The following is a 27,170-nucleotide window of genomic DNA, read 5'->3' on the forward strand; positions in this document are numbered from 1 at the left end:
AATTATATAGAAATAACATTTTGACGAAATTTCTATATAGAAATAAAATTTTGAAAAAATTTTCTGTAGAATTATTTTAACAAAATTTTCTATAGAAATAAAATTGTGTATAGAAATAAAATTTTTACAAAATTTTCTATAGAAATGAAATGTTTACAAAATTTTCTATAGAAATGAAATCTTGACAAAATTTTCTATATAAATGAAATTTTGACATTTTCTAAAAATTTTGACAAAATCTCTTTTATAGAAATAAAATTTTAACAAAATTTCTATATAGAAATAAAATTTTGACAAAATTTTTATATAGAAATAAAATTTTGAAAAAAAAATCTATATAGAAATAAAATTTTGACAAAATTTCTATATAGAAATAAAATGTTGACAAGATTTTTTATGTAAATAAAATTTTGACAAAATTTTTAATAGAAATAAAGTTTTGAAAAAATTTTCTATAGAAATAAAATTTTTACAAAATTTTTTGTAGACATAAAATTTTGACAAAATTTAACAAAATTTTCTATAGAAATCAAATTTTGAAAAAATTTTTATAGAAATAAATTTTTGACAAAATTTTCTATTGAAATAAAATTTTGACAAAATTTGTATATAGAAATACAATTTTGACAGAAATAAAATTTTGAAAAAATGTCTATATAGAGATAAAATTTTGTCAAAATTTTCTATAGAAATAAAATTTTGAGAAAATTGCTATATAGAAATAACATTTTGACATAATTTTATACAGAAATAAAATTTTGACAAAATTTCTTATAGAAATAAAATTTTAACATAATTTTCTATAGAAATAAAATTTTAACATAATTTTCTATAGAAATAAAATTTATTTTTAACTAAAATATTTTCGTTAACTAACGTATTACTTGACTAATTAATTTTACAATAGAGTAGGGTTGTTCCAACAAGAAACTACCCGAACTTTTGTAGTGGTAATTATTTTTTTCTACATATTTAATTCGAGACGCAATTCAATTTTCATACATCTGCTTCTACCACCTTTTGTTAGCCTCATAGCCACCACCGCATTTCAAGTACATATCATGTTGTCAGGACAACGAAACATGTTTGAAGTAAACAAACTACCCATTAATAGAATATTCGATAGGCTCTTGCACACATTTAATATATTGTCGTATTCCGTGGGAATATTGAAGTTAGTTTCTTCAACATAGTACGCACGTCTCGAAAATAAAATAAAATCTGAATATTTCAATTCGGATTTTTATATAAGCAAAATAAAATAGTTGTGAAATTGTTGCAAAAATTTTTCCCTACATAAATCATGTTCCCACAATCGGAATTGGATAATTATAAATTGCAAGTGGAATTGCTACAGGAAAAATTGCAAAGAAGGTACATTCATTTCTAATGTATAGAAATTTACTAAAGTGATTGATCCGATGTGGATCGAAAATTCACTAGATTTTTAGTGGTCTAGCTAGGTAAAAGGCATTTAATTTAATATTCCTTTTTTGTGTTTCTTTTCGAACCAGTGAAATATCAAGACAACAATTGGAACATAAACTCGATAAAATTCTACACAAAAAGGAAGAGCAGTAAGTAAAATATTAAATAAAATTGGGAAATATAATCGTTGGTGTATTTACGTAACAATGATCATAAATTAAATAGGAGTCAAATTTAGACATATGACGCTTTAAATAATTTTAAGTATGAAGATGGGAAGATTTATATGAATATATTTAGCAGAAATTTTGTTTTTTGCTACCCAACTAGCATTTTTCATTCTATATACTAACATTCGTCCTATCCATTTTTAAAAATACTCTCAGTGGGATGGCTGCATTACAACATAAGTTCAAGATTTTCGAAAATTATAATTTAATCGTTTTATGGCACACCGAAAAAAAGTAAACTGTTTTGTAGGAAGAATAAACTAACTCGTACGAAAATTGAACTAAATGTTACTCCATATTTTGAGATTTCCACAAAACGTTGTTAAAACCAGGAAAATTTAATGCCCGTTGTACTTCTTAACTGCAGTTCTCGAAACTACACCCTCTCATAGAAGAAGAAATTAACTAAAATTAAAGAAGAAAATCATTGGCGCAAAATCATGACCATTTTAACCATACATTCATTCGTACTATTTTTGGGAATCGTACGAAAATTTTCATTTGCTTCAGTTGATATTGAATTTATGTGTACGGTCATTGAACTTTATACTCACGTTTAGTTCTTAAAATGTTTGAGACATACTTAAAAAAACGCAATTTTCATTGGGCTGTGGAAAATTTCGCAAAAAATAATCAAATTTAACTACAAACAAATAATTTTTTGCAATAAAAATAAGTTTAATTTAGCGTTAGTTTAACTACGGAATTTTTTTCTGTGCATATGTGTGTTTGTTTGCACATTATTTAATTCATGTGGCTTAGACAAATGATACCTATGGGAAGAGTTATATAGCACATCCATGCATTAAACTATCCAAACCTTATATCGATGTCTTCATTCCAATTGCTACAAAATTTATTTCATATATACTTTATTTCCTGATAAACAAAACTGTACATTCAGATAGTTATATACCTATACTAATGCATTTATTAAAATAAAATAAAATAAAAGTTAGTCTGAATCCAGTTTTGCACTTTATGCATAATACATTAAAATCAAATGTCTTAGTATTTAGTCCATAGTTATTTATTTCTAATTGTGGTTTTAACTCGTCTTGACAAACTTCTACTAAGTTTTTTTTTATATCTTTGGCTATTTTTTGGTGCTCTTTCATCGCTATTTTTTGGTGCTCTTTGGTGTAATCTCAAGCACCTTTTAACAAGAGACCATAATTTCTCAATGGGATTGAAATCGGGGCTTTGTGTTTAGCCTTTTGAGCATTTGAGAACTGTGCTCCGACAGCACAGTTATCACTAACCAACAGCCGAGTGAGTCACCATCCCCATACCATGAAGCTTCCTCCTCTATGTTTTACGGTTTATGTGATGTGGTGTTTTTGGAGACTTTGTCATTACCAGGTCATTTCCAGTAATGCTCGGAGGTCCTTACCGGTAATGTTCTATTGCACCAGATTAAAAACGGTTTATTTTTGTTTCATCTGACCATTTAACTTATTTCCAATCATTAACGACCCAATCTCTGTGGGTCTTACTAGAAATTTTCTATTTCATAAAGATTGCAAAAAGTGAAAACATGCACTCGGTTTTGCTCTTCACTATATATACCGATCGACTCAGAATCACCTCCTGAGTCTATCTAGCCCTTGGTGTCCGTCCGTCTGTCCATGTATTTGTTCTACGCAGAATTCCGGTCGCAATTATTAACCGATCGTGATGAAATTTGGTATTTTTCGCACAAGGACAAAAGCCCGATTTTCCCAAATTTGACCATAAGGCCCTTATTCATCACCCGAACGTAATCAAATGTGCCCACATTTAATTTGCTATAGGACTTACTATATTTGCAAAAAATCATCGAGATCGGTTCAGATTTAGCTATAGCTCCCGATTTTCCCAAAATTGGCAATAAAAACCTTATTTATCCATCGATCTTACTCAAGGTTGGCTTACTCTAACTTTCTATAGTTCAAACTAAAAAAAAAAAATAATTCTTTCCTCCCAAACGAAATTTTAGACAAACAAAGTTCGTTTCTCATTTGCTTTTCGCTGTAAGGAAGTGTATTTGGAAGAAAAGTATATACTTTTTGTGATAAACGTTTATTCTTTTCCAGGATGTAAAAACAATTTCATAAAGACAAACTCAAAACAAAAAAACATTGTTTTCTTGCTAATTGCATTTTCCCTCACATCTTTCTCACATCCACGAGATTTTTTAGTTCTTAACACCTTTTCCTGTAATACCAACAATGTAGAAGAAATTATACAATTTTATAAATTTTTAAATTTTTTTACCTTTCGGCTGGACGGAGAATCGAACCGCGGACCATGCACTTTGTAAGCCAACACACTAACCACTGAGCTATGTACCTGTTATGGTTGGTCATCAATAGATAAATATCCATATAAGTTATATTTATATAGCATAGCGCCCACGAACCGAATAAACAAAGTTTATTTAACAGAAACAAACATTTAGTTTGGCACTGTGGAGCAGTGGTTGCTACGCCCGACTTGCATGCCAAGGGTCGTGGGTTCGATCCCTGCTTCGACCAAAGTTTTTTTTTGTTTTTTTTTTTACATATATTCCAGATATGTTCTGAAGATTCCGAAAAAATTGTCAACATTACATTGTAGTATATTAAGTTTTGAACTGTAAAATGTGTGACTTAAAGTCAGAAAAGAACAGTGTTTGATATAAACGAAATGGACTGTGTTGTTGTTTCAAAAATAACTTTTTTTATTGAAAAAATAAAAAGTTTGTAACAAACGAATTTTTTTGGTGATAAAAGTTTAAAATTTTCGATGCAATTCAAAAAACTCTAACAAAAGAAAAACGTTTTCGGTACACGTTTTCCAAACGTTTTTTTTTTTCTTTGCGTGTATATTTAGCGCCCGAATTTTAACATTTTCCCATAAAAACTTTATTTTAACTAAAGTGGCTCATTTATGATCCGATCGAACTCAAATTTATCACAAAGTAATCTACTGTAATTTCAACCGAACTTGCAGAATATCATCCAAATCATTTCAGATTTAGATATAGCTCCCGTATATATGTATGACCAGTTTTTCAAAAATGTATCCCTAATAAATTTATGGCTATTATGGTCAAAGCCTTATTTATTGACCGATCTTATTCAAATTTAGCACAAGGTAAATATTATCCAAATCGGTTCAGATTTAGATATAGCTCCCATATAAAGGGTGATTCTTTTGAGGTTAGGATTTTCATGCATTAGTATTTGACAGATCACGTGGGATTTCAGACATGGTGTCAAAGAGAAAGATGCTCAGTATGCTTTGACATTTCATCATGAATAGCCGAACGATCTGCCACAACGTCGAATTTTCAGTGAATGGGCCCTAGAAAAGTTGGCAGAAAATCCGCTTTTTTATCGACAAATTTTGTTCAGCGATGAGGCTCATTTCTGGTTGAATGGCTACGTAAATAAGCAAAATTGCCGCATTTGGAGTGAAGAGCAACAAGAAGCCGTTCAAGAACTGCCCATGCATCCCGAAAAATGCACTGTTTGGTGTGGTTTGTACGCTGGTGGAATCATTGGACCGTATTTTTTCAAAGATGCTGTTGGACGCAACGTTACGGTGAATGGCGATCGCTATCGTTCGATGCTAACAAACTTTTTGTTGCCAAAAATGGAAGAACTGAACTTGGTTGACATGTGGTTTCAACAAGATGGCGCTACATGCCACACAGCTCGCGATTCTATGGCCATTTTGAGGGAAAACTTCGGAGAACAATTCATCTCAAGAAATGGACCGGTAAGTTGGCCACCAAGATCATGCGATTTGACGCCTTTAGACTATTTGTGGGGCTACGTCATATCTAAAGTCTACAGAAATAAGCCAGCAACTATTCCAGCTTTGGAAGACAACATTTCCGAAGAAATTCGGGCTATTCCGGCCGAAATGCTCGAAAAAGTTGCCCAAAATTGGACTTTCCGAATGGACCACCTAAGACGCAGCCGCGGTCAACATTTAAATGAAATTATCTTCAAAAAGTAAATGTCATGGACCAATCTAACGTTTCAAATAAAGAACCGATGAGATTTTGCAAATTTTATGCGTTTTTTAAAAAAAAAAGTTATCAAGCTCTTAACAAATCACCCTTTATATACATCGCTTGATTTTCCCACATTTGGCCATAATACTCTTATGTATTAACCAATGTTATACAAATTAAAAATTTTGAAGTATTAGCCGATCGTAGTTAGAATTACATATAGCTCTTACATAAATATATTTCCCAAGTTTCACAAATTTGGATTTATTACCCACGCTAATTGAGCGATTTCCTTCACTTTTAATAATAGACTCAATTTTAGTGGCATACAAACTCAGTAGGTGCAGAATCAACTATAGCTCCTAATATCAGACATTTCTGTCTAGATTGCGATAAAACTCCTATACACATGTATCCCTTAAGTTTTTTAAATATGGAAACCTATGTCATTGATATCCCACAAACAAGGTTTAGGGTATGATATAGTCGGCCCCTTTCGACTTTCTACTTTACTTACTTTTTTATACCCACCACCATAGAATGGTGACGGGTGTATAATAAGTTTGTCATTCCGTTTGTAACACACCGAAATATCGATTTTCGACTATATAAAGTATATATATTCTTGATCAGGGAGAAATTCTAAGACGATATAACCATGTCCGTCCGTCCGTCTGTCTGTCTGTTGTAATCACGCTACAGTCTTCAATAACGATGCAATCGTGCTGAAATTTAGAACAAACTCGTCTTTTGTCTGCAGGCAGGTCAAGTTCGAAGATGGGCTATATCGGTCCAGGTTTTGATATAGTCCCCATATAAAAAGACCTCCCGATTTGGGGTCTAGGGCTTATAGAAATCGTAGTTTCTATCCAATTCACCTGAAATTGGAAATCTATAGGTATTTTAGGACCATAAAGAGGTGTGCCAAAAATGGTGAGTATCGGTCCATGTTTTGGTATAGCCCCCATATAGACCGATCTCCCGATTTTACTTCTTGGACTTCTAGAATCAGTAGGTTTTATCCGATTTGCTTGAAATTGGAAAACCAGATGTAATTTAGAACCATAAAGAGGTGTGCCAAATATAGTGAGTATCGGTCTATGTTTTGGTATATCCCCCAAATATAGACCGATCTCCCGATTTTACTTCTTGCGCTTATAGAAACCTTAGTTTTTATCCAATATGCCTCAATGGTATTTTAGGACCATAAATTCAATTTTTTTTTCAATTCAAACATTTATTTAATCAATTAAGCCCTCTTGGACCATACATTGATAGATTTGAAAAAAAAAGTACAACAAGCTAAAGAAATTACAAATGCAAAGGAAAAAAATCACAATAATACTTAAAACTAGTGTGAATACAATATTCTCAATAGCTGAAAAGCTACACGCACATTTCTTTACCTAAACACCAAAAAAACGCAACACCGCATATGGAGGTAATTATCAGTGATGATACAAAAACAAAGTTAATTGTTATAATTAAAATACTGAATTAATTTACTTTTAAAAGCGCTTAGACTTACGGAAAAGTTCTTATAATCGGATGGAATTGCATTCCATAATCTGGATAAACGAATTATGAACGATCTTTCAAAAACAAGGTGTGAGAAAGTCTCTATTAGAATTTGAGTATTACGAGTAGAGTTTAGAAAATTAAAACATTGGAGGTAAGCGGGTTCACCATGTTTTATAATGCTAAAGAAAAAACTAAGGCATCTTATGCTTAGGAAGTGCTCAAAAGTACAGCCAAGGAACTGATGCGTGAAATACACATAATTACGTCGGCAGTTACGACCATAGACATACCTTAAAATACTGTGAAATGAAGATTCAAGCCTGCGAATATTTGACCTATTGGTACCAGTATATACCTCAGCTCCGTACAATATATGAGGCATTAGTAACGAGTGAGCCAACATGTACTTTATTTGCGTAGGCAAGATCACATTTATGCTGTACAACTTTTTTAGGATGAGATTTAGTTTGGAGCAGATGTGGGCAATATGCTGCGCAAAAACCAAATTGGAGTCAATTTGATAACCAAGAGAAGTTATGACATCTTTCGAAGAGACTATATGATTCTGCACAGTTATACTTTGAGGAGTATTTTGGCGACGTGAGTAGTTAAACACTATACATTTAGTTTTCGGAATATTAATGTTGAGATGGTTGCGACGGGCCCAGTCGCATATCCTCCCAATATCGTCGTCCAAATGTGAGATGCAGCGTGATAATCCTCCACTAGTACACGTACTCAAGAGCCGAAAATCGTCTGCATAAATTCCCATATCTACATGTTGAACATAGAGCCGAACATCATTGACATACAACATGAACAACACAGGACCTAAAATGGAACCCTGAGGAACACCGGCAGAAATTGTATTAACACCAGACACACGACCATCACATCGAATATATTGAGAGCGACCGACAGGAAAGACAATAAAAGTCTACAAGCTGTAGAAGAAAATTTAAATTCGTGGTATAGCTTCGAATGTAGTATAATATGGTCGACTGAATCGAAAGCTTTACTCAAATCAAGGGCCGCTAGAATACATGGGTCACCTCTATCAAGTGCCCGCCTAATGTCATCCGTTAGCTTAATCATAAGAGATGTGGTACTATGATGTCTCCTGAAGCCCGACTGACAGTCATAAATTAATGAGTAACGATCAAAATGTTCAATAAGTTGGTCCTTTATTATTATCTCAAAGACCTTTGATAAAGCTGGAAGGATAGAGATGGGACGAAAATCAGAACAGTCATTACCACTAGTACCCTTTTTCCTCATCGGCGCCACTCTAGCCAGTTTCCAAGTCATAGGAAATTTATTAGTCAATATAATAGTATTAAACAAGCGCAAAATATGCTGTGATACAAATGGAAAAATCAATTTAACAAATCTAATAGGTATATCGTCAGAACCAACTGCGTTGGACTTAATACTGTATATTGCACTTTCTAATTCTACCATATCTATATTTCTAAAACTAAGACAGTTATTGCGATCATCCTCGTATATAAAATTTCCTAAGCTATTAACAGGTACATAATGAGGCGTAGTAAAATAATTATTAAGATTATCTAGATCTATATCACAGTTATCGCTATCACAGAAATTAGAATCGAGAACTCCCGTAGAACGAACTCTAGACCACAATTCCTTGTAACTCTTGCCGTTTTGAAACATACGAACGTTTAACTCGTCGAATGGTTCGACGGGCAATAGCTCTATACATCTTGAAACGAGATCTACTTTCGTCGGATCGATTCTCAATAAAATCCCGGTGAGAGAGATCCCTATTAATAATAGCTCGACGTATGTCTCTGTTATCATACCATATAGGCTTGTCATTTCAAATTACTCTTGACCTCAAAGGGACATAGTAATTAAACAATGCATATAAAATATTACTCAGGATTGAGAGTTGTGTGTCAGTATCATTAGTAAAATAAATAGCAGAAAAGTCAGTATTCAATTCCGCGAGAGACAAATCATCCAGTGAAATAGAATCATAATCCCTAAAAACATAAGCAAGATTATCACTATAGGTCGGGATCCTATATTGCAGAAGGATGAATGCATGTCGTGAATTCAAAGCAGGGAAGTGAAATTGAGTGCTGCGGGTGATAGATGAAGTATTACTGACAAGAGTATAGTCAATCATTGTAAGCACATTTCTTGTGAGATCATAGTGCGTTGGGACGTTATTATGCAGCACAGAGAGATTGCAGCGGGTTAACATCAATTTAAGACAGGAATACTTTCTACGATCTAAGATATCACAGTTAAAATCACCTAAAATAATTACATCAGGAAACCGTATAATAAATTCTGAAATGTAATTCTCCAGGGCATCTAAATTACCACTGGGCAAATACACCACACCAACAAGTAACTCATATCCGCTGGACACTATTTTCAAGAACAGCGCCTCACAAGAATTCGGCTCGGATAAAGTTGAAACAACCTTGGCCTGTAGGTTCTTGGAAACATATAGCCCGACACCCCCTCCTCTCATTCCTAGGCGATCATTCCTAAAAAAGTTATAGCCCGGGATTTGCACGGATCTGGAAGGAACATATGGCTTGAGCCAAGTTTCAGCCACACCAACTATATTAAGGTGTCCACTGTTTAAAGCATTTTGAATCTCATCAAATTTGGTAGAACGAATAGAAGGTTTCATCGACTGCGCGTTAAAAAATCCAATATTTAGAAATCCTTGGTTGGCACAAAAATGTCTTATAAAAGAATCATCACTGACAACCTCGCCGATGCAGTTATCCGTAATCAATGTGAATATCGAAAGAAATGTGCGTCAATATGGAATAGAAAGAAAATATTAAACTAAGAACTATAATAAATATTATGTAAAATACTAAACGAAACATTAGAAATGATAAAAAAAATTTGTTTTAAAATAAATCATGTAATAGCTGACTAATATAAATAAAATAAATAACAAAAAAAACGCTACCTAGATAAAGTCGGATAGCCTGGACAACGTACCGTTCATACCACAAATACACCCGCACAATCTCCCGGGGCCCCACATGAGACGCATGGCAATCCTGACCTGACTCAAATGAAATTATTAAAAGCCAAGTCAACCTTGCCAAGCATCCCACATAGTATCCTCCAAAAAAAAATTGCCCGAGTAAAATCGTAACATGAACAACCTATGAATCCTAGCAATCCGACAACTAACCCACCCACCCTATCCAAATCTAGTGAAGAAATATCTAGTGCATAACTACCAGGTTAATTTGCTTTGCAATTTAACCTGGTTAACTAACCCACCCACCCAGCCACAACGGCAAAGTTACAAAGCAGCATGCGGCGTACCAAAAGCTGGCGTACCAGTTGGAATTATAGATGTTGGCGCGTTGCTTCTTCGCCCAAAACGACGCCGAATTATGCCACAGAACGTTTTAGAACCATCTTTATGCGTGACATTAGCTGCAGGAATAGATGATATGAGGCGAAAGCTTTTAATTACACGTTCTTTTTGTAAGGCACGATATAAATTCTTAACCTTAATAGCCGCAGGAGGAAAATTTTCATTTAAATAAACCCTGGATTCTATATCTGTTGGAAGTAATTGATTCAGCTTAAGATCTCTCTTGGCAAAATACTTTTTCATAACATCATCTCTCTTCATCGCAGAGCAGAATTTGATCAACAGTGTTTTTTTAGTTTTTCCCAACCAGAAACAGCTGTCAAAATCGTCAGTTTTCACATTTACACCAACTGCTTTTGCTATATTCTGAGCCATAACAATTGGTTCTGCGGTCGGAGGTAGGCCATATACGAGAATATCGTTCCGGCACTGCAGATGTCTTATTTTGTGAATTTCCCGATCGATTGTACTAAATTTAGCATTACATTGTTTCTGATGTTCAATACCAGCAGCTCTTTCTGCATCAACTGAAGCTTGTATTGAGGCTAATTTTGGATCAATTTCGCTTTTAATGGGATCTAGACTGCTGTCAATTTCTTTTTTGATTGTTGCCGGCAATGTTTGTATTAAATTATCCAGCTTCGAAGTTAAGTTTTCAAGAGACTTCCAAATATTATCGTCTTGCTGTACCATATAGTTTAGTTTTATTCTTTGTCAAAAGATTAAAAGCAGATGTTGATAAATTAGAACATTGATCTTTATGATACCAGTTGTTGCATATGTAACAACAGACACCACCAGTTGATTTGGTTACGTTCTCGCTGCATTTAGGGCATGCAATTGTTGTTGTAGGTGCCATTTTAATAAAGTGTGCAATAAACAAAACAAACCAAACAGCGGCAGCAGAAGAGTCCAAGATGTATTTTGCAATATTTTTTGTTAATACCAGAGGAGTTGAAAATACTCGATGCTACTCGTGCACTAGATATCCAAACGGTCTTTTTGAAGTGGTATTTGATTTAAGACAACTTCAAGTTATATTTTATTTTACCAAAATTAGTCAGCAGATGGAAATATTTACTCTTGCATGGACAGAGTTGCCAAGCCAAAAATAAGTTTGCCGAAAATGGTGAGTATCGTTCTTGGGCGTCTAGAAATATATAGAGATATATAGTGGTATTCTATGACCATAATAAACAGATGTGCCGAAAATGGGGTGTATCGGTGCATGTTTTTATATAGCCCCCATATAGACCGATCTCCCGATTTTACTTCTTGGGCTTCTATAATCCATAGTTTTAATCCAATTTACCTGAAATTTGAAATCTAGAGTTACTCTAGGACCCTAAAGACGTGCACCGAAAATGGTGAGTACCGGTCCATGTTTTGATATAGCCACCATATAGACCGATTTTACTTCTTGGTCTTCTAGTATCCGTAATTTTTACCCAATTTGCTTCAAATCGGAAATCTAAAGGTATTCTAGGAAAATAAAGAGATTTGCCGAAAATGGTGAATATTGGACCATGTTTTGATATAGCCCCCACATAGACCGATCTATTTTTTGATATAGTTCCATAGGTTAGGTTAAGGTGGCAGCCTGATTAAGATTCAGGCTCACTTAGACTATTCAGTCCATTGTGATACCACATTAACTAAAAGTACCTATTACATATGGGCACTTCTAGTTTTAACCGCTGAACCTTCTTGATTATTTTCTTTGTTGAACCAACCAGATTGTTCCAAAAACAGTAGCAGACTGCTTAAGTTAACGTTTTCCAGATCCGCCAGTAATCTGAAGCTATATGCTCCTAAAAGTTGCTTGCGCTTTACACAAAATGCAGGACACTCACACAAGAGGTGTTTAATTGATTCTTTTTCCTCCGCATCATGACAGCTCATACAATAGTCATTATACTTCGCGCCAATAGTTTTTGCAAAATCGCCTATCAGACAGCGACCCGTTATAGCAGATATCAGGAGTGATATCTGACGTCTCGAGAACATTAGCATATCTAGTGTGCGGTTTAAGTTGAAATGGGGCCATATTTGCTTGGTGTCGTTACAACCCTTGCAATTCTCCCATCGAACATTTGCCATCATAACAGCCTTCTCACGCAGCATGAGCTTGCAGGTAGCTAGGGGCATACCAACAAATTCTAGTTCCCCTGGAATATGTAAGGTAGTCCCTAGCCTTGCCAACTCATCCGCTTCGCAGTTCCCCGGTATGTTCCTATGGCCAGGCACCCATATTAGGTGAATATTGTACTGCTCAGCCATCTCATTGAGAGATTTGCGGCAGTCGATGGCCGTTTTCGAGTTGAGGAACACAGAGTCCAAGGATTTTATTTCAGGTTGACTGTCTGAGTATATATTAATTACCACATTTTTTGGAACATTACTTCTCAGCCAATTCGCCACCTCTCTTATTGCTAATATTTCAGCCTGAAAAACACTACAGTGATTAGGTAATCTTTTCGCTATTCGAAGTTCCAGATCATTAGAATATACTCCGAACCCCACTTGTCCATCCAATTTGGAGCCATCAGTGTAGAAATCTATATATTCTTTATTCCCCGGGGTCTGTGTGCACCACGCCTCACTGTTGGGGATTAGAGTCTCAAACTTTTTGTCGAAAAGTGGACTCGCCAAAGTGTAATCCACTACGTTAGGCACATCTGGCATTATTTTGAGGACAGAACTGTGACCGTAACCTTTTTCCGACCACAGCGATAGTTCGCGCAACCGCACAGCCGTTGTTGCAGCTGACTGTTTGGCCAAAATGTCTAAAGGCAATAGATGCAGCACGACATTAAGGGAATTTGTTCCTGTCTTGCTGAATGCGCCTGAAATACACAAACACGCCATACGCTGAACTTTATCTAAACAAGTCGGTTTCTGAAGTGCCGGCCACCAGACTACAACACCATATAGCATTATAGGTCTAACCACTGCCGTGTATAGCCAATGCACAATTTTTGGTTTCAGTCCCCACTTTTTTCCTATTGCCTTTTTGCACGAGTACAAAGCTACAGTTGCCTTTCTCGCCCTTTCTTCAATATTAAGCTTAAAGTTCAGCTTCCTGTCCAAAATAACGCCAAGGTATTTTGCACATTCACCAAAGGGAATTTCAATACCCCCTAAGGAAATAGGCCTAACCGTGGGAGTTTTGCGATCGTTGCAGTACATGACTAATTCTGTCTTTGCAGGATTTACCCCAAGACCATTGTCTTTCGCCCATTTCTCAGTCATCCGGAGGGCCCTCTGAATAATATCTCTGATTGTGGATGGGAATTTTCCCCTGACTGTCAGAGCCACATCATCTGCGTATGCAACCACTTTTATCCTTTCTTTTTCTAGAGTAACCAGAAGGCTATTTATAGCAACATTCCAAAGAAGAGGTGATAGAACTCCTCCTTGGGGAGTGCCTCTGTTCACATACCTTTGTATGTTTGCTTGTCCTAGTGTGGCTGAAATACGTCTCTTCATTAGCAGTTCGTCTAACAGCCTGAGTATACATGGATCAACATTCAGAGTTGTCAGTCCATTTAATATCGAGCTCGGATGGACATTATTGAACGCCCCTTCGATGTCTAGAAACGCCACGATTGTGTATTCTTTGACAGATAGTGAGCTTTCAATAAAGCTAAACTAGTTCATGTAGTGCGGTCTCAGTAGACCTGCCCTTCGAGTATGCATGCTGTCCTTTCGAGAACAACCTTGAATCGATGGTAGTTCTAAGATAAATATCTATCATCCTCTCCAGAGTCTTAAGTAGGAATGAGGATAAGCTGATTGGTCGGAAATCCTTCGCCCTCGAGTGAGAGGCTTTTCCCGCTTTAGGTATGAAAACGACTTTTGTTTCCCTCCACTTTCCTGGGATATATGATAAGTTGATACATCCTTTATATATCACTGACAACCAGGGGATAATTTTGTCAGTTACAGCTTGTAACTCCGCCGGAGTAATTCCATCAGGTCCGGCGGAAAATGGTCCAAAGCTATTTAGCGCCCATCTTATTCTAGTTTCCGATACAATTTCCTCGACAGGAAACGACCGCTGAGCAACTGTGGCACCGCCAGTACATGGTTCAACCGTCTGATTCCCAGGAAAATGTGTGTCCAATAGCACCTCCAGCGTCTCCTCACTGGACGTTGTCCAATTTCCCTCCGATGTTTTAATGAAACCTGGAGCGGAGTTGGTGGATGCTAGAACCTTCCGTAGTCTGGAAGCCTCGGACGTATTCTCAATACTGCTGCAGTAGTCATTCCAAGAGTTATGCTGAGCCTTTCTCAGTTCTCGCTTGTATCCTCTCAGATTCCTCTTGTAAGCGTCCCAGTCCTCAGGGGCTCTGGTGGACTTTGCCTTGTTAAAGAGCTTCCTGCAGGATTTCCTCATATTTCTTAATTCCGTAGACCACCATGGTGGTCGATGTTTCCCCCTTGGCTTTCCTCTAGGGCATGCAGCTTTCAGTGAGATGTTGAAGGCCTTAGTAATCCGCTCCACTGCGTGTTCGATATCTTGCACATTTCTCATATTTGTCTCTGTTATTTCCGGTATCATCATATTGAACGATTCCCTATACCTATTCCAGTCAGCTTTCCTAACATTTGGCGAAAATATGGTCTTGGTGATATGAACATCAAATTTGAAACTGATGTAGCGATGATCTGAGAAGCTGTGTTCACTTAAAACATGCCACTCAAATATCATTTCATTCAGTTCTTGCGAGGCCAAGGTGATGTCCAAAACCTCTTGCCTGTTTTTAGTGACAAAGGTTGGGGCATCTCCCTTGTTGCAAACTACCAGATTAGTACGCAAAATAAACTCTATTAGCGACTCTCCCCTTGCATTAGTATCACTGCTTCCCCATATACTATGATGCGCATTCGCATCGCATCCCATAATGAGTTTCGTCTTTGTTTTCAGTGACTCCTCAACTAAGGTCTTAACGGCACATGGAGGCATCTCCCTGTCATGTCCCATATAGACCGAAGATACCCAATATTTGCATTTGGCTATTTCTAAATTGGCAACGACAGTGTCTGCATTGCACATTGAAGGAAGCAGAAACAAGTTAAGCTCGTTTTTAGCAATTATACAGGCTCGAATTACATCATTACCAGTATACTGCAATAGTTTGAACCCCGGAGTACTTAATTCACATATTTTGTTTCTATAAACATATGGTTCTTGAATAAGAACTATGTCTATGTCCCCTTTCATCAGGAGAACTTTTAAGGCAGCACATGCAGCCTTACAATGATGAAGATTTATCTGGAGGATCCGTAGGACCATCGAGATTTTCAACAACCGTCACATCAGCCGCTTCAATCGAGTCATCAAGAATGTCCTCTTCAGAGATATCGGTGACTCTCGCAATAACCATAGGTTCGACGTTGGTGAGTTCTGAGGCAATAGAAGCCTCCTCACGCATACGGTATCTATCCATGTCTTCAACTTTGGTATCTCCCTCGACTTCGCAAGAGGATCCGCTTACTTCTGATTCAGACAGAGGCTTGTCCATTTCTGAATCCTTTAGCTGATCGTTTTTATACACCTTCATTTGGATATAATGAAAGCCATAACATACACGGCCCTGGGACTTTGCCAGATGTGGCAAAGACTGAGTGTTCAATATAAACACTGCATGCCGTCTTGGTCCATCCACTTCATCCAAACGGCCAACCTTCCAATCAGCTGTTGGAAGATCTGGATTGCATCGTTTCAGTCTATTTAAAATAGATTCAGGGTCAGAAGGGTTTGCAGGTATCCAGGCATGTGCTCTAGGTCTAGCCGGTATGTCTTTCTTCTCGACTAACTCTAGAGCAGCTCCTTCCCAAACTTCACCAATTAGTATCAGAGCAGCTTTAAAACATTCTATAGACCTCTGGTCCTCAAATGCGACTAGCTTAAATCGTCCTTGATACCAACCAGCCTCTTGGTGTCGATCTGGGCCGGGAAACTTTTCCAGCACCTGTGAGTAGACGACAGACAGAGCATTCTCAATTTCCCCCCATTTTTGCTTTGGAACCATACCGTCCAATGCTCCTTTATTAATGATAGCCATCACAAGGCTATCTTTAGCAACTGAGGCAAACGATCTTTGATCCCTTTTGGAGGATGGCAGCTCATCCGGCGATCGTTCCCTTTTTCCAGTCTCAAGAATTCCTTGAGCCCATTTTAAGGAATCGCTTTGTTTAGCCGACAGCGTGCTTGGGTCGACTGATCCTAACTTCTTTAGGATAAACAAAGCATTTCTGCGTTCCTTGAATCTCTTTCGTGAGGGATTACCTCCTTTTGATGTCGTTACCTTAGAAAAAGTTCGACTTGTCAGAGTGTCGCCACCTGTCGACCCGTCTACAGGTCGACTAATTGGGCCTAACTCTTGGTCATTGCCCAGATTTATAACTCCAGTCGATACCCGTCCACTGGGCCCTGAAGTTAGCAACCCAGTGGATGACTTGGAATTTCGCTGCATGGTGGCTTAATATCCCACCACACTTGAAATTCGTAGTAGGTACCTATTACGATGAGTTTATCCGCTATTGAAAAACACGTCCGTTCCGTTCGACGGTTGAATAGACATATAGTTCCATAAACCGGCCCTCCGATATGGGGTCTAGATTCTAGAACTACAATTAAATGTGCTGAATACTGTGTGTATCCTTCCATGTTTTGGTATAGCCCCCATTACACCGAACTCCCGATTTAACTCCTAGGGTTTCTAGAAATTGTAGTTTTTATCCGATTTGCCACAAATTGAAAATATACTGGCATTTTAGACCCATAACAAAGTGTATATGATTTAGTTTTATCGGTCCATTTGGTAAGGCCTCCATATAGACCGATTTCACTTTACATTAATTACAATTTAAAATGCGAGCTAATTGGACATGAAGGTTAAGGAATTGGTATTATTATGCTATTGCTATTGCCTCTAAAAATAGATTTCAATCTGTTGTTGCAGTAATGTAATAACAAATTGAAATCGAAAAAATAAGATTAAGGGATTGTAGCTATATGAGAAGATGATGCACAGTGGTGGTGAAAAAATGATTCAACTTCGGAGAAATGATTCTCGTGTGTAATTTCCATAAGAAATTAGCATATAAGACCCAAATTGAATCATCTCACCCAGCCAGATCTTACTAGAGACTATGGAAATGTGGATTAGCCAACACTGAAACATATGTATAGTCAGGCTTGTAAGATGGGTATCTGGCATTTTCTTTTCAATAGCATAATAATACCAATTCCTTAACCTTCATGTCCAATTAACTCGCATTTAAAATTGTAATTAATGTAAAGTAATTGATTTGGACGAAAAACCAACCTGCGTTGATATGAGGCTAACATAAAAATAGATTTCACTTATTGAGGGTATAGAAGGCGCACTGACCATGAAAATTGCTTGAAACTGAATACAAAAGTTCCAGATTTTACTTCTCGTAGTCATTTAAATAATTGGGATGATAATTCACAGATTTTAGATTTCAAATCATTTTCTTGCACTTACAAGAGATGTTTAGGATTCCTCTAAAACTCAAACAAAAAATAGTTCTTATAAATTCAGAATCTGATCTAGTCTTCATAGTTAAAATCTTTACATTTATCTGTGGGAAGCGTACTGGTTGAACTGATCTACTTGGGAAAATATCTGTCATCAAACCCCCTGAAATTTTCAAAGGAAACTATTATATTTGATTCATGGTGGTGGGTATTTAAGATTCGGCCCGGCCGAACTTACTACTGTATATACTTGTTTTTAATAAATTCTAGAGAAATTGCTCTGTCCACTAACAATTTTTTGGTGTACTATAAGAATACAGGGATTGACCTACATCTACATTAAATTCGACGTTGAATAGATTTCATGAAAAAAAAAAATTAATTGAACATCAAATAATGGCTATTGTTATACTCTGATGTACACTATATCTATCAAAAGTAAACTTAGCTAACCAGCATATTGTATTATACTGAATGGTACTGTAACGCGTGATTATAATCATTTGGTTAAGTTAATTCAGACAGAGTAGAGTGTTCTCACGATGAATATTAAATTCACAATTATTCTAATTTTTTTATTTCATTTGGCAATATATGAATGTTGTTCAATCTATGACATACATGCTATTATATTGGCCAGAGGTGGATCCAAAGGAATTAGAGATAAAAATCTTTTACATATGAATGGAACGTCTTTATTGGGTCATACGATTGACATTCTTAAAAAAGCCAACTTCAGTGCTATATGGGTTTCAACAGATAGTGCAAAGATAGAACAAGAGGCTGTAAAATATGGTGCTTTGGTATACAAAAGAATTTCATATTTCGCTCAAGACAGTTCATCTTCAGTCGAATCACTAAAGGAATTTTTATACAATAAACCATTTGTGAATCGGTTTGCTTTGTTTCAATGTACTTCGGTATTTCTTAGACTGCAATATATCGACAAGGCGATACAAAAATTTCGTAAACATCCTTGTGTTTTCGCAGTTACAAGATCTCATAAACTACGTTGGAAAAATCTGGAAAATAATATTGTGACACCTTTAAATTTTGATCCTAAACAAAGACCAAGGCGACAAGATTGGAGTGGTGAACTTGAGGAAACCGGAATGTTCTATTTTTCTAATAGGAATTTGGTGCAACAAAACGCATTACAAAATGAAAAATGTGCAGTCGTAGAAATAGATTTAAAAGATTCGCTTGAAATAGATTCAATGACAGACTTTCAAATGGCACAATGTATAGCAAATATTAATTTGAATACTAGTTGATTTTCATAATTTCTTAATTAGATTATATTCTCTAAAGGTAGTTACATACCATACGTTAATGCGTCCGCTGATTGAATAGTTGAATTTTCTCTTTGAAAGCAACAGTTTTGTTAGAGTGCTTCAAACTGAAAAATATCAACCCTTCTATCAACGCACGGATTAACGCATGATATGTAACTCAATCTTAAGGCTTTAAATGCGAAATTATATTTTTTTTATATTTTTAACAATTGGCTAAATATTTATTGATTATATTTTTTATCTTATACTAAATATATTACTATTACATATATAGGAATGAGGTGCTTAATAAATTAAAACCAATTAATTATTTTATTTGAATATCATGACTAAGAAGGTATGTATCGATGTTGCTAATAGTAAAACTTCGAACTGGGTTTGAAAGACAGCAAAATTTGAGTTGTCCAATTTGTGAACTTTTTGTATTTGTAGGCAAAACTCCGATTTTCGACTTTGGAATGTGTAGTTTGAAATTTTGTAATTTATATTAATAGGTCACTAAGTGGCTTCAATTTCCATTTATTTCATAATACAAAGCCAATAAGGTCAAATAAAATTACAATATAAAATAAATAAATAAATAAATAATAATCTTAAATAATAATCTTAAAAAGTTTTTTAATTAATAATAATTAATAATAATCTTAAAAAGTTTTTTAATTAAAAATGTAAGAGAATTAAAATATATATATATATATATATATATATATATATATATATATATATATATATATATATATATATATATATATATATATATATATATATATATATATATATATATATATATATATATATATATATATATATATATATATATATATATATATATATATATATATATATATATATATATATATATATATATATATATATATATATATATATATATATATATATATATTAATTTAGAGATTAGTCGATTCTATAAATTTTTAATTGAAAAATGATAATGACAAAAATTACTTGAATCTATTAACATTTTAATTGGTGTTTGATATTAACAGTTCCGTAATTGATTGAAGCAATTTCAATTGAAAATTATTTGGACCAATTCATTTTGTGATGAAACTCAAAAAATATTTTTGTCTGAGCAACTATGTCGTTTTGTTCATTGATAACTAACATATAGATGACCCATCGGTATCAAACGTAGTTTGACAGTTCCGAAAATAAGGAATAAACGAAGAAAATAGAGGGGAATTTCAAAATTATCCTTGATTTTTGTTTTTACCAGTTTCCGATTTTAACCACAATTTGAATATTTTTGTTGTACAAGACGATCTATAATCAAAATAAAAATTCAAAAATCTACATTTTCAGAAAAAATTGGGACGAAAAACGCGTAAATACAAACTTTAAATTTGAGGAAATTTTGTCTTTGCGAATAACACAATGCTGAGGGACGGATTACCTACGACGGATTCGTCGTACAAAGAATAGGCATGTAATTGATCTTATGAAGACACACGTCATTTAGGAACTTAACTGGTAAAAATTCTCAGTTCATCAACGAAAATTTATTCAATTTCCTTCGGTGATTGTTATCAAGTCATAGTTGGACTTTTGGACTAATCGAATTATTTCAAAATTGTAATCTTTAACTTAAGTTAAAGATTACAATTTTGAAATAATTATAATAATTATTATAATGTTTTTATAAAAAAACTTCGACTTTTAATATTGGCTAAGAGGCTTTTAAAGCTTTTGATGAAAAAGTCGAAGTCGATATACGATTTTAAGGGAATTTGATGCATATTTTTCTGATTATTTCGATTATTTAAACAAATTTTAATTGGTTTAACGAATTTTTTAATTAAAACAAAACAGAATAAAAAAAAATTAATTGTATCAAATAATTTTATAATTATTTTTTAATTGATGCTTGGTAATTGATACTATAATTTCTGCAATTGAAAAAATTCAAATAAAAATAAATCGGATCGATTAATTTAGTGATCGAAATATACCCCCGTAAAAAAATTATATGTGCAACGTGTAAATTCTGGGGCATATTATCCGCTAAGATCCAAGCAATATACAACACCCAAAGAACCGAAGTCTGCAATTACGGCAGAATGGGAAAAAATCGAATTGGCAACTCTGAAAAACTTGAAAACATTTTTTTCTTATTTTATTTACACTTTTGTACATTACTAAAATACATAAACTAAATCTTTACTTAACGTTTGCTTTGACAGAAAAAACATACTTAAATTTTTTGTCATAGAAAATATTTATATGTTCAAAATTATATTTTAGATATATATCAAAATAAAATTAAGATAGTTTGGTTAACTAATACGATATAGTATTGCCCTTGTTTATTGATGTAATCGGTGAGGCATAGAACATACCAAGTTTTTCAATTGCCATTAGTGGCAATTTGCACTAATTTCCCGTAGGGGAGTCTGTGCACTCTTCAGCGAAAAAATGTAAATGATTTACAATGCACATATAACTATTTGCTATTGAACTTCTAACTTTCATTACAAATTTCATATAACGGTACATCGAATTGGTGTCTAGCGATAAAATGGTAATTATAGCATAGAGGGTGATAAACATCGTTAGAAAGAAAAAAATTAAGTACCGTTATTTTCGTCCAAAGGAGAAATGAAACAATTTTTGCACATATATTTATTTTACAGAGGTATTATATTTTTCTAGTTTTCATAAGTTTCAAGTTAAAGGAATTTTCATGTACCTAAGATTAGGTTCATAGAAAAAAATATCACCAACATTTTCCCAACTAAATTTTAAGATATATTCAATATTCAATTAAAAGTTTAGTTGATTCAATAAATTTTTTAATGAAAACAAAAATTAGTCAAAAATAAATTGTATGAATTATTTTTTTAATTGGATCATTTTCTTTTTGATTGAAGAAATTTCAGTTAAAAATTAATTAGATCAATTAAGAAAAATATTTTTTTATTTGTACGTTTAGTCGCAAGACAGGGAATATCAGTTTAATATCCGAGTCCGAATGGTTACATTAACCATCTAATGCCTCATTTTTTTTGTCCAATTGAAAAATTATTCAGAGTTTATTACACAAAAACCTAGAAGTTAAAATCCAGTACATGCTGTAAAACATTTTTATCTAATTTGTTTTTCTCTAATTTGTTTTAACCACTTTTGTTGTTTTTAGGCGGGCTACTTATTTATGTTACAACCAATTTCTCATATGCGAAGCATACATCTTCCTTCGACTCAAACGGCAAAAGCACTTGAACGAAATATTCGTTCGAATATGGAAAAAATCAACTTTTCAATACTCGTAATCCTAAAAATTCTTCCCAATTTTAGAAAAGTCGACTCTTCCATAAATATTAAATTTAAAAAAAGTAAAAAACAAAAATACTTTTACAAAACTTGAAACATTTGAAAAGTTACCTAACAACCTAGATTATAGGATTGTGTGTTGTAATATGTAAAATATTCAAGTGTAAGAGAAGTACGAAAAACTTTGTTCTGATGGCTGGTTAAAGGATATCAAGGTTCAACTTTGTCAAAAAAAAAAAAAAATCAGCAAAACATCGTAGCAAAGCAGGCTCAGAAGCAATGAATTTTACATGGACTTGAAATAGGGAAATTTAAAATTTTCTGGTTACTTAAACATTCATTAGATACTAGGCTATACTTTAACAATATGTTATATGACAGGATTCATGTATTTATCAAAATTATTTTGTATGCCAACATCTAAGCAAAAATATACTATATTTAATAAATGTTCTTTTCGTTTTTAGTGATAGAATGGTACGGTCAAAATCCAAACAAAGATATCAACAATTCTTGGAAGAGCAACATCGACGCAATGAACGTAATAAACAATTAGTACAAATGTTAGAGCGCATTGAACAACAAACAGCAGCAATGAATGCCCGTAGTGAAAGGCTTAAAATGATGAAGGTAGGCTAAATGTAGACTACCCACTATAGGTATATTTATTTACACATTAAAATATTTCATCATGTGTTTCAGCTCCAGTACGAGATGTATTTTGCAAAGCTAGTTCATTCACAAACAAGAAGATGTTTACAAAGTTCTAGTATTCCTATTTTGGGACCAATGACGACTGCATCGTCGATACAGATACCTGGAACACCAACGAGGATTAAATCGTCACAAATTGCTGAAGGATACAATTATAGCAAAATATATGAAGAGCCACACTTATTCGAAAACAAATATAAAAGACATGGTGCCGATCCTATTCTCATGGAAAGAGAATCATCTCTGCTATGTCCACAACAAGATATCCTACCATCATCTACTAAGCTAATGGAAATGCCAATATTGGAATACACGTTGAGTTCTAGTCGCAGTGATCCCATGCAAATTGGAACGGATCCTTTTCACATGCAAACATATGCCAATAATCCTGCATTTGCACCTAAAGAAAATAAATTTTGCACTACTGAAGCAAGAGAAGAGAATAGAAACATAGAACCACAAAGATTTGATAGTACATCTAACAAGCTTGAAAAAAGTGGAAAATACCCAGAGTTTGATTTACCAACATCAATTTCTACTTCTAGTGAACCTTTAACATTTGATAGGGAATTAAATGCTAAGACATTATCTGATATTGCCTTAAACAGTAATAATTCAAAAAGTCAAAACAATAATGACGATGTAAGAGGTTTTAATGACAAGATCTCGAATCGGCAATCGCCAGATTTTGATCAAACCAGTTCCACGATTTCGAATACTAATCAAGATAAAATTATGGAAAAGTCTTCCCAACCATTACCACATGAAGTAAATAAATCAACTGTAAGATCTGACCATACGGAAAATATTACCAAATCAGTCATAGAACCATCACCGGCTGAAGGCCATTCAAACAAAATTGAAAAATTACCTAATATATATACAGGAAATGACAAACCGGAAGACCTTCAACCCGAATCTGTAAACTCAAATATTTCCTCTGTAGGTGCAATTGAAAATCAGCCGACAACTCCAGTATCTATAGAGAATATAGAAAATGCCATTTATGGAGAACTCGTAAATCCAGCTGAAGATACACAAAATATACAGCAAGCAGAAAAGCCCTCTGTTTCTCCGGCACTACTAGATAATCTTGTCACTGAATCACCAAGTAACATGGATAATACAATAGAATCGATTGTACCAGCAAAAGAAGATCCACAAGTAAATATAATTGAAGACAAGGGATTAGACAATAATACCAAAGTACCAATGGAACAAAACGAAATAGATCCATCGAATACGCAAACATATGCGCAATCAGAATACGATTACAACGTAAACACTAACCCTACAGAAAATCCCACGAACAGCACTATCGATTATACTGGATATGAAAACAATTCCAATACTGCAGCAGGAGACTTGCAGGGTCAAGAGCAACAATATGACTATTCAAATTATGATCCTTCCCAATACTCTTATCCCGGTTACATATATGATGAAGCAACTGGTGAATATAAGCCTGATCCAAATGCCACTGCCGAGCAATATGCAACAGATCAACAATATACAGAAGGTTATCAATACCAAGAGCAAACTGACTATGCCTACGATCAAACATATGACCAACAAAATTCGCAGCAAACTCCAGATCCCGTGGCTTATGAAAATTACGAAGATAAACAAAGCGAATTGACCACAATGCCCGAATCGGAAAATAAATCAGAAGAACAAACAAATGATACTTCCAACTTAGATCCTGCTGATATTGGTAAGGGAAAACCAACCTCTATTTTGGCAACCGCTGATAAGAAGGATGCACAGAAAAATAAGAAACGAGTAAATTTCGTTGACAGTAGCGAAACAGATGAAAGTTCCATGGATAAATTACAGGGTCAGCCGGCATCAGCGAAACCTAATCCAGGAAATGAAAGTGATTTTGATTTTTCGTCAGGCAGTGAAACCGCCAATGCCACGCAGGCTTAATATTGTCCAAAGTTATTATTGAAAATAAAATATGTTAATTATTTCTTAACACGTTAAATAAATATCTATTACTGGGCTTCGCGTACACGGAATTGGGTGGGGGGCTAAATGAAAACGGAAAGTATTTCAGTCAAGAGCTTTATAGAGAAAGTTACTGAATGTCTATGGAAAACCAAATCGAGACGACTGGTTTCTTTGCTATAAAACAACAAGACAAAATGAGGATAATTTTTTTGCAAAACTCTAATATTTATGATTTACTATTGTATATCGTATACACTTGTCGAAATATCAATTATTCTTTTTGCTTTGTTTTCGTCGTGCTAAAATTTGAAGAAGATGGGTTATATCGGTATAGATATATACAGTGCTGTTCAAAACATATGCAACTAGCTCTACCATGAGCTTAATCTAGGTAGGGTGAGTGCAGCAAATTAGATATACGCATTTGTTTTTCTCCGACAAAGCTAAGATTTTACCACATTTATTTTACTACACACAAAAAATTATCACCAAAATTTTTTCAATTAAGCACTTAATTGAATTTGGAAACGGAATCAATTAATATGTTAATTGATTCAATTAATTATTTAATCAAATCCGAATAAAAACCAATTAAAAAATGATTGATATTTGTTACGTTTCCATTTAAAATATTAATTGATTCAATCAATTTGTATTTATTCAACAATGTATGATGGAGAGATCAGTCTGTGGCAGTGCTGCCGCTACTACTTCAATCGAAGTATTTTGCTTCATTTCCACAAAATTTACTTCGTCACTCCTTCTTCCAAAAATCTGCTTCACTTTTTGTTCTGCTTCAAATTTTTAAAATTTTCCCCATATTACCTAATTGTTTTTCCTATTCCTTTAATTACGATGAACATAGCGGTTTTAATCATTGAATTATTAACCGATGTGGACCAATTTTTGCATAGTTGTTAGAGAGAAGTTCACCAATGTGGTATCACAATGGACTGAATAGTCTAAGTGAGCCTGATACATCGGGCTGCCACCTAACCTAACCTAGAGACCATATACTTACACCATGTACCAAATTTCAGCCGGATCGGATGAAATTTGGTTCTCTTAAAGGCTCCGCAAGCCAAATCGGGGGATCAGCTAATATGGGGGCTATATATAATTATGGACCGATGTGGACCAATTTTTGCATGGTTGTTAGAGATCATATGCTGAAGCCATGTATCAAATTTCAGCTGGATCGGATGAAATTTGCTTCTCTTAGAGTCCCCGCAAGCCAAATTTGGGGGTCCGCTTATATGGGGGCTATACGTAAAAGTGGACCGATATGGCCCATTTGCAATACCATCCGACCTACATCAATAACAACTACTTGTGCCAAGTTTCAAGTCGATAGCTTCTTTCGTTCGGAAGTTAGCGTTTTTCAACAGACGGACGGACGGACGGAAGTAACTCGTAACGAACGGTCGGGTTTTTGTTTTCCGCGTAAATTGAAAAACAAGATTGGCGACATTCTGTCTGCTGCATTCAAAATGTGTTCATAAATATTTTGAACGCAACAACAAATCATAGCAAAGTGTTGAAATAAATAAAGTGTGCAACAACAAATGGCCACGTTGTAAAGGTTTGAAAAAATATATGACAGAATGCATTTGAAATTATCTGAGTTTGTGTTTTGTGGTATTGTAAAAATGGAAAACAATCTACGTTTATTGAAGGTAAGAAATTGTGAAATGTGAATATCGTTTTCCATTAAAGCCTGTTTACATTAAACGGACTAAAATGATATATTTTTTATTCATTTCTTTTAGTGACCAATTTTATTTCGTGAAATTGACCAATCAATGCCATCAACTCCATCATTTTATCAAATATATAAGAATATAAGAATATGTTT

At 34.4% G+C, this 27,170-nt stretch overlaps 3 protein-coding genes across 3 annotated transcripts in view; 2 read left to right on the forward strand and 1 right to left on the reverse strand.

Annotated features, from left to right (window-relative positions):
* Positions 1–27,170, reverse strand: part of LOC142224323 (calcium load-activated calcium channel) — a 41,651-nt gene that overhangs the window by 5,330 nt on the left and 9,151 nt on the right. The gene's annotated exons all lie outside the window — the stretch shown is intronic.
* On the forward strand, positions 1,157–25,353 carry LOC142224321 (uncharacterized). The gene is made up of 4 exons (XM_075294089.1): positions 1,157–1,374; positions 1,515–1,577; positions 23,116–23,278; positions 23,351–25,353. Exons 1-4 carry the CDS (start codon positions 1,304–1,306, stop codon positions 25,289–25,291), a joined length of 2,238 nt encoding a protein of 745 aa, XP_075150204.1. The 5' UTR covers positions 1,157–1,303; the 3' UTR covers positions 25,292–25,353.
* On the forward strand, positions 18,577–19,667 carry Csas (CMP-sialic acid synthase). The gene has a single exon (XM_075298063.1). The coding sequence runs from the start codon at positions 18,608–18,610 to the stop codon at positions 19,337–19,339; it is 732 nt and encodes a 243-aa protein (XP_075154178.1). The 5' UTR covers positions 18,577–18,607; the 3' UTR covers positions 19,340–19,667.

The sequence above is a fragment of the Haematobia irritans genome, chromosome 2 (assembly GCF_050003625.1).
Source record: "Haematobia irritans isolate KBUSLIRL chromosome 2, ASM5000362v1, whole genome shotgun sequence".
NCBI lineage: Eukaryota > Metazoa > Arthropoda > Insecta > Diptera > Muscidae > Haematobia > Haematobia irritans.

Excerpts from the sequence above, each read along its gene's own strand:
- LOC142224321 (XM_075294089.1), top strand. The coding sequence starts at position 1,304 with ATGTTCCCACAATCGGAATTGGATAATTATAAATTGCAAGTGGAATTG. Across the intron at positions 1,578-23,115 it reads CTACACAAAAAGGAAGAGCA|TGATAGAATGGTACGGTCAA; the intron begins GTAAGTAAAATA and ends TTTCGTTTTTAG. Across the intron at positions 23,279-23,350 it reads AAAGGCTTAAAATGATGAAG|CTCCAGTACGAGATGTATTT; the intron begins GTAGGCTAAATG and ends CATGTGTTTCAG.
- Csas (XM_075298063.1), top strand. The coding sequence starts at position 18,608 with ATGAATATTAAATTCACAATTATTCTAATTTTTTTATTTCATTTGGCA.